This window comes from Engraulis encrasicolus, chromosome 13 (genome assembly GCF_034702125.1).
Source record: "Engraulis encrasicolus isolate BLACKSEA-1 chromosome 13, IST_EnEncr_1.0, whole genome shotgun sequence".
Lineage (NCBI taxonomy): Eukaryota > Metazoa > Chordata > Actinopteri > Clupeiformes > Engraulidae > Engraulis > Engraulis encrasicolus.
In genome coordinates, this window is record NC_085869.1 from 27,099,341 (window position 1) to 27,112,979 (window position 13,639).

Consider the following 13,639-nt stretch of genomic DNA (forward strand, 5'->3'; position numbering starts at 1 on the left):
ACGCATGACCGCCCCTTGTTCTGATGCGTGTGCACGAGAACATCATTTGCGTGATTATCACAGCCAGCCACGGTGTTCAGAGCGTGTGTGTGTGTGTGTGTGTGTGTGTGTGTGTGTGTGTGTGTGTGTGTGTGTGTGTGTGTGTGTGCAGGGCCGCTGACAGCTTTAGACTGGCCCTGGACATAATCATCTGGAATGTAATTTACAATGTAATAACAAAGTAAAGACAAAGAAAAAAACAACTTTTGAAGACTGAACTGAACCTAAACCGTCTCTGACTGAAGCCGTAGGCTAGAATCACACACAATGACGTACAATTCTGTGATCATTTCATTGGTCCCTGCTCTGTTGCCCATGGTTACACAGCAACAAAGGTCGTTCTAGTTGCTAGGATGCAACATGTAACGCGCTGGAAAACTTCCTGCACTAGAAGAGAGTTCCAAATAAATAGACAGCAACTACTCGTGTAATAAATCCGGGGACGTCTTCATAAATGGATTTATGCTATGAAACCTGAGTTAAGACTGAAGTCGAAAGGAGAATTTAAAAATGTCTTCAACTGCTGTTGTGCAGTATGGTCGGCGAAAGGGCTCGCCAAGGAACTGTAAGTCCATCCTCTATCATCCAATTAATTTCATGATTCAAGATTCAAAAAGCTTTATTGTCTAATATGTTGCCATACTAGAAAATGTCTTTTGACTGAAGCCTTGGATGTGTGTGTGTGTGTGTGTGTGTGTGTGTGTGTGTGTGTGTGTGTCAAAGACGTGACGCTTGCTTTTTTTGTCCGACTGAACTTTTTACCTATTAATAACCACTAAAATGAATAAAATTCTAACATGTATGTCTAACACCTCCCTTACACACATGCCCACTCTTATTTTTTAGAACATGTTTGCTATTGGCCATTTTCTGCCATCTGAAGTGTGAAAATATCATGTGGGGCGACCGTCCGGCCTTGACTTCTGTATGGATAACTGGTTTTAAATCAAATTAAAATAATATAAATATAATCCTTACCCTATTTGGCATAATTTTAAACTTGTGTTTCATTTATAGACAAAGTTATGAAACATTTGCACACACATTTCAATTTTAATAAACAAACTAATCTTGTCCGAATATGTTCATTGTCTGAAATATCATCTGGGGCGACCATCAAGAAAATGCAATTAAGGCGCTTTAATTTTCACACTCATATTAAAGAGGATGTTGTATCAACCAGCCTCATGGTGAGGGTCCTACTGAGACAGCTAGCAGGTGAGTAGTCACTCTCATCTTTACAAATAAATCCACTTTAAAACTGCTGCAGTGTATACGTCACGTTTTGGTGTCATGTGGGGCGACCAACCTAAAACTGTATAAAATGAGTTTTATGCTCAAATCTTTATTTTTAATGTAAAATTGTCAGTGATATGTGCTGAAAAGTAGCTAGCTTGGGTTCTATAGCTAAGCATTGGCCCGTTATATTTGATTAAACTTGAAAACATCATCTGGGGCGACTGAGCATCATGTGGGGCGACCGCCACTAATTGCTCAAATAATAGAAAACACATATCCTTTATTTGTAGTTTCTGTCTGCAAATGTTTATTAATAATAGGCATTTAGTTATTTAAATTACTTTCTATATTTCAGCATGTATTTTTTCAAAATTTCAACAATTTCCATCCTACTTCAGAGATGACTGTGGGGCGACCAACCTAAAACTGTAAATAATGAGTTTTGTGCTCAAATCTTTATTTTAAATGTAAATTTGTCAGTTACATGTGATGAGAAGTAGCTTGCTTGGGTTCTATAGCTAACCATTGGCCTGTTATATTTGATTTTACTTGAAAACATCATCTGGGGTGACCGAGCATCATGTGGGGCGACCACCACTAATTGCTTAAATAATAGAAAACGCATATCCTGTATTTGCAGTTTCTGTATTCAAATGTTTTCATGTATTATATGCATTTAGTTGTTTTAAATAGCTTTCTATATTTCAATATATATTTTTTCTAAATTTCAATAATTTCTATCCTACTTCAGAGATGACCAGGATTAGGCCTACTTCTTTTTGATTATTGTGTTTTTATCAGATAAATGTGTGAATATTAAGCATTCATTCTACTTTTTCAATTCATTTTCTAAGTATGTGTATGTTTAACTATATAACTTTCTTCTAGATGGCCCCAATAACAAGCAAAGAAAAGACTGCTCGCTACAGGCAGCGGATCAACTGTTTAGTGAAATAGTAATGAAAGGACAAACATTGTATGTTTCAGTGATTAATGAAATGAAATGAAAAAGGAAAATGCTGTTCAATGTTATACCCAAGTGTTAAATACATTAGTATTGAAAATATTAATATGATATCTATGTCTCGCTCCGTGTAATGCTTTGCAGTATATTGTTCCGCTTGCCCCACCTTCTGACTCAAAATGGAGTTATCAGTAATAGTAAGGAAACTGTTAATGTTTGTATGTGAAATGAAATTGGATATGCTGATTCTTTATAAAATGTATTAAATGTGTTTTAACTATCAAAATCATTGAAAAGTCTTAATTGCCTGCTGTTTTCATGATGTGGGGCGACCACCTGTCATGTGGGGCGACCGACAATATTCAATTCTGTAGGAAATTCAAAAAATCATGTCTGTCCATTTTGGATGAAATATAATTCATTGGTATAACATGATTAAGTGGATACTATACCTATATATTTTAAATAAGCTTTATGGATTGTATGAGTAAAAAACAATATGTAATTGCTTTATGAGGGGGAGACTGCCCTTATCGATAAAATGTATTTAACATCATTTGCAATAAATGAAAGGACACATGAGTATATCATTCTTAAACAGTTCAATTAATTACTGATACTTATTAAAATATAAGTTATGTTAAGGAAATCTATTAATTTTGGGATAAATCACGGTCGCCCCAAATGACTTTTTTAAGGTCGTTGCCGAGTGTAAAAGCACTAAAATATCATTATTTGAAGTTTTCACACACATGCATGTGTAGACTACATTCCAAATGTTTAGAAAATTGGCAAATATATTATTATTTGAAGTATTTTAAAAATGGACCTCTCAAAGGCCTTATACGTCTTTGACCCACGTATGTGTGTGTGTGTGTGTGTGTGGTGTGTGTGTGTGTGTGTGTGTGTGTGTGTGTGTGTGTGTGTGTGTGTGTGTTATTTGTGTGAGTTCTTTGAGGAATGAGTGTTCTGAGTGTGTATAGCCATGGGGATGAATTAATTTTTGTAGATAGTTTTCCTGGCCAAAGGCACTCTGAATCTTCTGCCAGAAGGAAGTAGACTAAAACAAGGATGGCGTGGGTGGGAGGGATCTAAGCGGATGGAGTTGGTCTTCCTTTCCACTGCCTGGATATACAGATCCTCCAGCGCTTTCTGGTGTATTCCTATTAGCCTGCTTGCTTGTTTAGTTATTCTATTAAGTCTGCTTTTGCTTGTGTTGGTGAGGAAGTTGCTAATATTCATGTTTTTCATCGACAGTTCGTGTACAGGAGCCAAAGAGGGAAACTATGTCCCATCCGGACCTTCGTCAAGTTACGATCCTACCCAAGTCTGAGTGGCTTCGCATTCAAGGTACTCTGAACCAAGCCAACAAATACAACGAAAGCCTCATAGAGGCTGCGAGGCAAAGAGAGGCGATGCATCTCCGCTCTAAAGAAGTCGTGAAGTTTTGGTCCAATACAATTGCTGTAAGTTTCACTAATGCATTGTTTTGCTTTAGCCTAGTTGCCAAAGAAAATAATGTTAACTTTGATTTTACATTATGAGTTATTATATACTAGTTCATTTTGACTCCACTTTATTCATCCTATAATGTTAATTTGTGTTATGGTGACAGGGGCAGAGACAAAAAAAGCTGGAGGCCAAGAAGATTCGAGAGGAGGTTGAGGAGGAGGAGAGGAAGAGACTGGACATCGAAGAGTTCAAGTACCAGGCAGAGAAACGCAAAGACGCCATTGAGAAAGCTAAAGCCCAGCAGTACTACCAAACTGACAGAGTCAAAGGATTCCATGTAAGGATCAGCGCATATCCACTCGCGTGTGTGTGTGTGTGTGTGTGTGTGTGTGTGTGTGTGTGTGTGTGTGTGTGCGTGTGTGTGTGTGTGTGTGTGGGTGTACGTGCGTGTGGGTTTGTGTGTGAGAGAGCGGGAGAGAGAGAGCGCTTCAAACTACTTTTTCTTCCAGCATTGGACCAAACGCATGTACCCATACCGTTCATCCCTCCTACGTATCTCTTTATATTTGAGCACTGAAGTAGTTTTTCTTCATGTCAAGTCACCAAGTGTTTCCCAGAGCGGATAGGTTACTATATATCACTATCAGGCTGGACAAAGACTTGACTTGTAAACAGGGCCGGTTCTGGCTTATTTGGTGCCCTAGGCGAGTTTGAGTTCTGGCGCCCCCCCCCCCCTTTCCTTTGAAAGAAAAAAAAAATCTTTCTTATACCTCACAGAACACAAGACTAATATCCTTAGTAAGCTTAACTAAATAGCATCAAGAACAATAACCGTTTTTCATCAAATGGATTTGTGGTTCTTTTTGACAGGCGACCAACACATCAGATTGAGTCGCATGAAAGTAGCTTCACTGTGTGGTGTGTTGGATGTGATGGTGGTGGGGCCCCCAACCCCAGATGAGAGGGAGGTTATCAATGTGTTTGAATTGTAACGTGAAATTGAAATGCCAGGAGAGTGACAGTACATTTGCATGTAAAATGCATGTGTAGACAATAAGCCTACCAAGGAGGTCTGCATTGATCTACACTATCTACAGCATCACAAAGCATGGCAGCATAACAATTTTAATAAGCTACACATTTGTGCTGTCTTCCAAACCAATTTCATTTCTGGACTGGAAATAGTGATGCATTTAATTGTGAGTAGGAGAATGAGAAGGGGGCTATCTATGTGTTTGGAGGGACAGGCCTGAGAGAAAGGGAGAAGAGCTGTCACGCTATTGAATTTCATAATATACAAAATATAGTAAATAGCCTCACTTGTCTGCTGTGCATGGTTCTGTTACATGATTAATGTAGGCTATGTCATTCTGGTCTGGAAATTAATGTTTTTTTAAGCTTACAACAAGCAGGTAATTCATGTGGATGGAAGGAGATATGGCAGCTAAAATTGTTTTAAACATTGCACCAGTCTTACTTTACATTGCTTGTCAACCTAAGCAAGTATTATGATATCAGGTGGGTGTTAGTGAGTAGTGAGTAGGCTACTAACAGCTACTTTACTGGATTTCATTGCTTGGCATACTTGGCTAATGTTAGCATGCTAACTAGCGATTTCTCTGATCAAAAACAAAGCTCTTTTTCTCTCTAATTCCAAATAGTAACCTCATAACTATTAGGCTTTCCATAATCACAAACGGTTGCTGATTAAATCACATAGTTCCAAAACACCCTCTGAAACTCCTGCATCATGCAATGAGTGGTTTAATGAGAATATAATAATCTCCATCCAGCAGAGCAGCACTACTGTTCGCGCTTGCCCCCTCTGTCTCTCGAGTGAGTCTCCAAATTCAAAATAGACCTCACGCTGTCACTCGTCCCGCCCCCTTTCTCAGAACCGTCTGTTTATTGGTTCACAGACTTCCCAGAGACAGTTGGTAGAGATATTACTATTGGCTGAGGGGCGCTTTGCCGTGAGGAGCGCTTTCGCCACTCTTTGTTGATTGCGACTTCGTAAAAAAACTTCATATTGCAAAATTACGCATAGGAGAGCGCCATTTCGGCGCCCCTTCTTCACATGGCGCTCTAGGCGACCGCCTAGCCGGCCTATGCTAAAAACCGGCCCTGCTTGTAAATAGAAAAACAAAAAGGAAAACATGTGTGTGTGTGTGTGTGTGTGTGTGTGTGTGTGTGTGTGTGTGTGTGTGTGTGTGTGTGTGTGTGTGTGTGTGTGTGTGTGTGTGTGTGTGTGTATTTCCCAGAGTGCCCTGCTGCTGACGGAGGTGCTGAAAGAGAGGGAGGCGCAGCTGGAGCTGAAGCGGCGCATTCAGGACGCGTCTCGCGAGCAGGACAAGGAGGTGATGGCGGCCCTGAGGCAGCGGGAGGAGCAGGCCCAGCTGAGGGACATGGAGAAGATGCAGAGGAAGAAACAGGACAGCCAGACCACCGCACAGCGCCTCATGCAGCAGTACGTTGGGCTGAGTGGGCCATTTGTAGGCTGTGACACATGCTGTGTGTGTGTGTGTGTGTGTGTGTGTGTCTCTCTGTCAGAGATAGAGAGAGAGCGTGAGAGTGTGTGTGTTTATATTTGTGAATGAGCGCATGCATGTTCTTTTGAACAGTGTATTAAAACAGTTATTATGGCAGTGGAGTTTTCAGGTAATTCCAGGTAACAATAGCTCTTAATCTGATAACAATACCCCTAAATCTGTCCGTCTGACTGCCTGCCTGTCTGTCTGTCTGCCCCCTCTCTCCCCAAGGATGGAGGAGCATGAGCGTAATAAGGAGCAGGAGCAGAGGGAGTATAGGGAGCAGGGCGAGGAGCTGAAGCGCCTCAAGGAGCAGTTTGATGAGGAGGTGGCCGCCCTGGAGAAGAAACAGCAGGATGACAAGAGGAACATGATGAAGACGCACAATGTAAATGATGATGATGATGATGATGATGATACACTAGAGAAATATGATGAAGAAGCCCAATGTCAACACGACGACACAGTAGAGAAACACTATAAGCGCACAGCGTAGACATGAAACACTTGGCAACTTTTTGTGCGGCGCTCCTGTGTCCAACTCTTTCGCTGTCCTGTTATAATAAAGACACCTCCCACCCACCCCAAAAAAAGTCTCAACACGAAAGCGAATGGTGAAAGCAAATGGTGAAATGCGTGTTGTGTTATTGTTTATTTATTCTTGTGTTCAGGAGCACATGGCGGACAGGGAGGTGTTCAAGGCAGTGGAGGCCCAGAAGCAGCAGGTGGAGGAGGAGAAGCGGCAGCTGTACTCTGAGGCCAAAGTCAAGATCAGCAAGATGAGGAAAGAGAAGCAGGCAGAGAGGATGAGGTGGGTAACGTGTATCGCTATGGTGCAACATGTTTGATCCACAACAGGACGCATGTTTCTCCTATTCCCACTCCCAACCAAGATAAGGCCCCACCGATATATCGGGCCGATATTTAGCATTTTTGGGATATCGGTATCGGCCATACTTTCAATAAATGTCCACCGATAAGTTTGTTTAAGTTTCACAACCAATTTTGCAGCCGTTTCGTTCTGAATGCATCTTCTATTCTGCTCTCCCCACTTTGAGTCCATGAGAGTTCATTATTATAACTAAATATATGTGTATATATAATAATAATTTATATTTCATTACATTTTATTATGAACAATATTTCTATATATCGGTTGCACATATCGGTTATCGGCCTCCCATTTCCATAAATATCGGTATCGGTATCGGCCCTGAAAAAACCATATCGGCAAGCCCTAGTTCAAGATCAGCAAAATGTGGAAAGAGAAACAAAGCAGAGAGGATGAGGTGGGTACATGTGTAACGGAGGCCAACCAGTAGAGTTTGGCCGTAGGGAGTTAGTAAACCTCCCTCCCCGAAGCCTCTAGATGGTAGCGCTGAGATATCGGTCTGGACTTTAAGCTCAGCGGTATCATGCTGTGCCTCCCACTCCCGAACTTGAGCGTAGACTGTTGGGTTGCGGGTTCGAGCCCTGAGTGGTGAACTAGCGCAGATCACCTCAGTTACACTGGTGACGTGACCCGGATTAGGAGTGAGGTTTAGCGAGGCCCTCCGGTAGAGTTCGGCAGCAGAAAATTAGTAGACCTCCCTCCCCAAGCCTCATACAGAATCGGTAACGTTCTCCCCTCTCCCCTTCTCGCTCCCCCTCTCTTCTCCTCGCCTCCTCTCCCCTTCTCCTCTCCTCTCCTCTCCTCTCCTCTCGCCCTCTCCTCACCCCATCTCGCTCCCTCTACAGCAGGGCTATTCAAATGGCGGCCCTGGGGCCAGATGCGGCCTCCGGACAGCAAGACTCTGGCCCCCCACAAACCCCTTGAAATACGGAATTGTTTTTCGGAATTTAGAGATTAAAAGTATGTGTTCCGTACAGAGCTGAAACTGGACACAGGACGTTAAAATGCAGGAAATTACATCTAAGAAATGCAAAACTTTCTGGGGGAGGACCCCCAGACCCCCCCACCTCAATGAAGTGTCCCATGTTTTTTCTATTGACAGTCGGCAACCATAATACATACGTACATTTCGGCCCCTTTACTGGGAGGACTCTGAAAAACTGGCCCTCGTTGACATTTAATTGAATACCCCTGCCCTACAGGGAAGCACAGAAGCTGAGGGACGAGACCATCGCTCGCCTGGCGGCCCACCAGGAGGAGGTGAAGGTGAACGAGGAGGAGCTGATCGCCCGGGCCATCGAGGAGAAGGAGGCGCGGGAGGCGCGCCTCCTCAAGGACAAGGAGGAGAAGAAGAAGGCCATGCTGCAGACCATCGCTGCACATCGCGACGCCGCGGTAACAGCTACAACAGTGGCAGCTATTGACAACGACCATAGGAAAAATGAAATAGTGTCTCATGTAATCTAATGTTTTTATATTAGGGGCCGGGTACTGCAATGAGCATGTCTGTCTGTCTGTCTGTTTTGTGGGTCTGTGTATCTGCCTGCAGTGTTTTGGGTCACCTGGGTGGCGCCAAACACAACACCTCACATGCATGCGGCATTGGCATTGGCAAGGGCACCAGGGTGCCAACTCTGATTGCTATTATTAGTAATACAATGGGCATAGTAGCTGTTTTAATTTCTTTTAAAAACATCTCACCATTGGGGCATTTCTAATTTCAACAGAAAGCTGGTTCCAGCATTTAGCAGGATAATGGCTAAACTCCTAAGTCTATTTTTTCCCTCTCACAGTGTCCTGTGTTTTCTCTCTGGTCTCTCTCCCAATGCAGCGTCGAGAGCAGGCCGAGCGCTCGGTGCTGGAGCATCACAGGGCCGTGGAGCTGCTGAGGGCCAAGAAGGAGGCGGACCGCGTGTTCCTGGAGAAGCAGCACCTCAAGGCCCAGCGCATGAGGGAGGACAGCCAGGCCTTGCAGCAGACCTACGCAGAACAGCTGGTGAGCACAGCATAGCACAGAGCAGAGCAGAGCAGAGCAGAGCAGGGTGGGAGAGTCAAAAAGCCCACCTGGGAAACTCCCGTTGTCATTGTGACGCAGGCAGCACTCCACAGAACACATTACTCACTGTGCACAACGAAATTGCATTTATGCCTCACCTGTGCAATGGGGCTCCACCAAAAGGCTCCCCAAGGGAGCAGTGCAGCGGGATTGTACCATGCTCTCAGGGTACCTCAGTCATGGAGGAGGATGGGGGAGAGCACTGGTTTATTACTCCCCCACCAACCGGGTGGCACGTGTCGAACGGGCAACCTTTGAGCATTGTGTGAGAGTATCAACAACAACAGGGCTCTAAATTAACACCTACCAATCAAATGCTCGTGAAAACTCAGCATGGCTGGTACTAGCAAATAAACATTTACTAGCCACTTTGACTGGTGGTGAGTGGGACAAACAAATTCTAGGTTGTTTCGTCAGGAGGCGGTATTACGTGCCTACGTCACAATAGCTATGCGCGTCCTTGTTGCCGACGACGTTTGATTCATCGCCATGACAGCCGTCCATACCGTCCCTAATCTTAACCCTAAACCTAACCTTAACCCTAAACCTAACCCTAAACCTAACCCTAAACCTAAACCTAACCCTAAATCACTTGTTTGAAACTAGTGAGTCCCAGTGCAGTGCCCAACCCTAAACCTAACCCTAAATTGCTTGTTTGAAACTAGTGAGTCCCAGTGCAGTGCCCACTGCAGTTCGGCAACGAGGACGCGCATCACTAGTGACGTAGGCACGTCCGGACGAAGCACCCTAGTTTTTGTGAGTCCCGGTGGTGAGTGTGTGTTTGACTAGTAAGATCTACTGGCCATATTGGCTGGTGATCAAAAGTCCCTCTGATTAATTCTGGCTGGAATTTTCTAACTAGAATGCATTGTAATTTCATAGTGCATGCACGCTGTGCAGACTGCCACAGCATGTGCCATCAGGAATGTGCCCAATACCTCCTACAGTAAATGACTTTTGAGGGTCTCGTGTCTATATTTCGCCTTGAGCCCCAAAATAATTAGTCCCGCCCCTGGCAGTGGCAGTGGTGGCCCCAAAGATTTATATTACCTTACAATGATTGACTGCATTACGTACAGTCCATTTTTACATTACGATTACGTTTGGAAGACACTTTTATCCAAAGCGGCATACAATCGAGGACATAGCATATAACATATAACACTTACTGATACAAAGCACAGAAAATATGTAGAAAAATAAGTGGATAGCCATAGCATAAGCCATTCTATTCTATTCTATTCTATTCTATTCTATTCTATTCTATGCCATGCTACTCTATTCTATTGTATTTTATACTGTGACATACTGTTCTATTCGATGCTAATCTATTCTATTCTATTCTATTCTATTCTTAACTCTTCTATTTTGTTTTGCCATGCAGGCAGAGAAGCAGGGTCGGGAGCAGCGTCTGCGGCAGGATCTGAAGGAGTTTGAGGTTTCCAACGGGCGCCTGGTGGCGGAGGAGGAGCGCCAGTTCCAGCAGTACGCTACCCAGGTGACGGCCGTGGCCAAGGAGGCGGGCCGCGACCCCAGCCTGCTGCGCAAGGCGGCCCGCGAGGGCATCGGCGGGGGCCTGGGGCCCATCTTCGGCGGGGTGCGGCCCAGCTACCTGGTGCAGGACGACACCGGGGTGCAGATGCCCAGCTACGTGGGGCCGCTCACGCAGGACGTCCGAGAGATGAACGAGGCCACCGATATTCAGAAGTCCAAAAGGAGGCTTGGGTTCACCTGGTGATGGGATGGCTTAGCCTACCGCACCGCACACCACCGCACCGCATACTAAAGGATTATAGAGCTGGAGTTGGCTGGTGATGAGATTATTAAAGTGGAATAACTGTGATAAAATTTGTTTAATAAATGTTTCATTAATGTGAAAAAGTGTGAGTGAAAAAGGAATTGTATTTTCAATGCACCTGTGCAGTATAAACATTGCCAGAAGTGGTGAAGAATACCCCCAAATCAACAAATTAACAATTTCTGAGTAAAATCACTGGGTGATAGCAGAACTTAAAAATTTAATTGTAATAATAGTAGAGAGGTTAAGTGAGTTTTGACTTCAAGTCATGATGCAAAGGTCCCCTTTGGCATGGAAGTACCTTGGGGTCATACAAATAAATTTATCCTAAGACACAAGTGAGATCACTCTTTTTTTCGGAAATAAACACGTTTTTTCAAAATGGCCGCCAATGCATCGAAAAATTCTCTATAGAGTCTATAACTTTACTTCTGTTACCGCTACGATGACAAACTTGGTGTCAAAGTATACATTTTTGGGGTCAAGGAATCCAATAAAATATGTATCAAGTAAAGAAAAACAACAGTTTATCCATAACATGATAATTGGAGGTAAAATATGTGATTTTTTAATAAAAAAAATGTGTGACAAAAGCATATTGCGTTAGTACTTCAGTTAAATCATATCAAATAAGTGTTCAATAGTGTATTGTAGAGAGTAGGACAACAACAACTATGTTCACAGTTTGAGGTAGGCATGTCATTCCCACAATAGTGATTAAAACTCATAGCTTAGCGTCAAAATGGCCGCCAATGCATCGAAAATTCCCTATAGAGTCTATAACTTTGCTTCTGTTACCGCTATGATGACAAACTTGGTGTCAAAGTTTACATTTTTGGGGTCAAGGAATCCAATAAAATATGTCTCAAGTAAAGAAAAACAACAGTTTATCCATAAAATGATAATTGGAGGTAAAATATGCGATTTTTCAATTAAAAAAATGTGTGACAAAAGCATATTGCGTAAGTAAGTTAGTTAAATACATATCAAATAAGTGTTCAATTAGTGTATTGTAGAGAGTAGGACAACAACAACTATGTTCACTGTTTGAGGTATGCATGTCATTCCCACAATAGTGATTAAAACTCATAGTTTACTGTCAAAATGGCTGCCAATGCATCGAAAACTCCCTGTAGATTCTATAACTTTGCTTCTGTTATCGCTATGATGACAAACTTGGTCTCAAAGTATACATTTTTGGGGTCAAGGAAATAAAATATGTCTCAGGTAAAGAAAAAGAACAGTGTAAAATCGAGGTAAATAAGGACATTTCACACAAAGTAAATGATCATGTAGCCTACTTTGTCATCAGAGTGACTTTACTTATCTCTTCCTCCAAAAACTTGTTAGTGAAAGGGGCCCTATTATGCTTTTCCATGTCCACTACCCATTTACTGGGTTACACAGCATCTGTTGTATGCAAAAGCTTGATGAAAGAAAAAGAAAGAAAAAAAACATGAAGAGCCTGACTGCCCAGTAAAAACACGGCGCATGACTGATGAGTCCACCAAACAAGACTTCACCCACATCATCATCATCATCATCATCATCATCACCATCATGTGAACCACCTTCTGTGGTGAGGTGGGCAACAAAAAGGAACTGAGGAGGGCTGCCACCTTTGCCTTGGATAGAAAAGTAAAAGAATGGTGTTCTGGCTGCACTTCAGGCAGTTAAGGGTGTCTTCACAACTGGTGGTATTGCTTGGCATGCAATGAAAATCCTTAGAGTGATGGTTCGGAGAAGATTCACCCTAATGCCATTCGAACCGTGACAGCCATCTAGTAGTCCACCCGAAGTGTTTTCTGCCTTAGGCTTACATCAACAGAGTTACCGGGTTATTCGATGTTTATTCCGGATAGCTTGTCACAAGCGCACATGGATCCCGGACATTATCTCCAAACCTACCCCACAAAAATCACATCACGACACCAAACTTCTACAGTAGTACAATATGGTCTGTGCCCACAAAACGAAGCATTTGGAAATTTGTAAATAGTCCAGAAATGTATTATTATCAACACAAGCCGAACAGCTTTTCTGCTGCTAAAACTGCGCCAGCGTTACTTGCGTCATCTGAGACTAGCCCGTAAAAGTCATCAACGAAGCTCATAATAATGCACAATGAAAAGCGAAATCAGCATCAGTATTGATAATGAAAATCCTTGTCTAATTGATAGTAGGTAACATTTGAAATATATTTTAACGTTACTTTAATCCCTCTTCTTCCACAAAAGAAAAGACTGATCACATGTCACCAAGCAGTGATGCACTCCATCAGCACCTCCTGATAGTAGCTTTTCAGGTAAAGCAATTTTGCATAGGGACATAATATAACTGTGCCTTACAATATTGGAGGGCATTTGTGTCACGAATCATGTTTCTCTTTAGAGTGGACATGTATGGGGCAATAGACTTGCCAAACACCATGCAGCAGTCTCACCATCTCTTTGGGGATGGCAGCAAGATTCTGTAGATGCTCCACCAACACCTGTCTACACTACAGCTGCCACTATTTCTAAGGACTTGCCAGAACTTGCCAGAACATTAGCAAGTGTAAAACTAATTGTAAAGCATCTTGCAATTGCTTCATGCAGAAGCTGCCTTGCATGTCTCTCTGTGGATGCCATGGTTCATGTTCCCATAGTGCTGTAATGTCTAAATAGAAAGT

General features: G+C 42.9%; 1 protein-coding gene across 1 annotated transcript; it reads left to right on the forward strand.

Annotated features, from left to right (window-relative positions):
• Positions 1-397: 397 nt before the first annotated feature.
• Positions 398-11,201, forward strand: cfap210 (cilia and flagella associated protein 210). Its single transcript, XM_063214534.1, has 9 exons — positions 398-604; positions 3,500-3,708; positions 3,858-4,031; positions 5,956-6,161; positions 6,454-6,610; positions 6,894-7,033; positions 8,317-8,509; positions 8,946-9,110; positions 10,555-11,201. The coding sequence occupies exons 1-9, from the start codon at positions 550-552 to the stop codon at positions 10,906-10,908; spliced, it is 1,653 nt and encodes a 550-aa protein (XP_063070604.1). The 5' UTR covers positions 398-549; the 3' UTR covers positions 10,909-11,201.
• The last annotated feature ends 2,438 nt before the right edge of the window (positions 11,202-13,639 follow it).

Bases quoted from the DNA above. Each gene is read 5' to 3' on its own strand.
- cfap210 (XM_063214534.1), top strand. From the start codon at position 550: ATGTCTTCAACTGCTGTTGTGCAGTATGGTCGGCGAAAGGGCTCGCCA. The intron at 4,032-5,955 runs GTAAGGATCAGC...TGTATTTCCCAG, and splicing joins ACAGAGTCAAAGGATTCCAT to AGTGCCCTGCTGCTGACGGA. The intron at 6,611-6,893 runs GTAAATGATGAT...TCTTGTGTTCAG, and splicing joins ACATGATGAAGACGCACAAT to GAGCACATGGCGGACAGGGA.